Source organism: Buceros rhinoceros, unplaced genomic scaffold, assembly GCF_000710305.1.
Source record: "Buceros rhinoceros silvestris isolate BGI_N320 unplaced genomic scaffold, ASM71030v1 scaffold8054, whole genome shotgun sequence".
NCBI classification, from domain to species: Eukaryota; Metazoa; Chordata; class Aves; order Bucerotiformes; family Bucerotidae; genus Buceros; species Buceros rhinoceros.
In genome coordinates, this window is record NW_010409966.1 from 1,725 (window position 1) to 2,432 (window position 708).

At 51.6% G+C, this 708-nt stretch overlaps 1 protein-coding gene across 1 annotated transcript; it reads left to right on the forward strand.

Moving 5' to 3' along the window:
• Window positions 1-5: 5 nt before the first annotated feature.
• On the forward strand, window positions 6-499 carry LOC104492821 (olfactory receptor 14J1-like; the record flags this gene model as incomplete). Its single annotated transcript, XM_010135421.1, has 1 exon — window positions 6-499. A coding segment is annotated over one exon (494 nt), but the record flags the coding sequence as incomplete, so codon positions are not given.
• Window positions 500-708: the final 209 nt, after the last annotated feature.

Genomic DNA, 708 nt, shown 5'->3' on the forward strand with positions numbered 1-708 from the left:
CACAGCCAATACATTTTCCTTGCCCCTGTGCCAGGGCAATGCCCTGCACCAGTTCTTCTGTGAGATCCCCCAGATCCTCAAGCTCTCCTGCTCACACTCGGGCTACCTCAGGGAACTCGGGCTTATTGGGGTTAGTGTCTTTGTGGACTTGTGCTCATTTCTGTTCATGGTGGTGTCGTATGTGCAGATCTTGAGGGCTGTGCTGAGGATGCCCTCGGAGCAGGGACGCCACAAAGCCTTTGCCACCTGCCTCCCTCACCTGGTTGTCATCTCCCTCTTCATCACCACCATCATGTTTACCTACCTGAAGCCCCCCTCCATCTCCTCCCCATCCCTGGATCTGGTGGTGGCAGTGCTGTACTCGGTGGTGCCTCCAGCAGTGAACCCCCTCATCTACAGCATGAGGAACCAGCAGCTCCAGGATGCCCTGAGGAAAATGATCATTGGATGGTTTTCAGATGCAAAAACCTGCCTGTTTTCTTCTGCAGACCATTCATAATGTGACTCACTACAGGCCCACCCTGTCGTCTCAGTTTTTTGGTGTTTGGAGAGGGAGTGTGTCTTCCTTTTCTTATGATAATATTGTGCACAATGACATTGTATTGCTTATCCTGCTTCTAATTAACGGTGTTCCCTTACGTTCTTCTGCAGAGCAGTTCTAGTGTCACTCACTGCAGGGCCAGGATGGCTTCTCAGGTTTTACTGGGA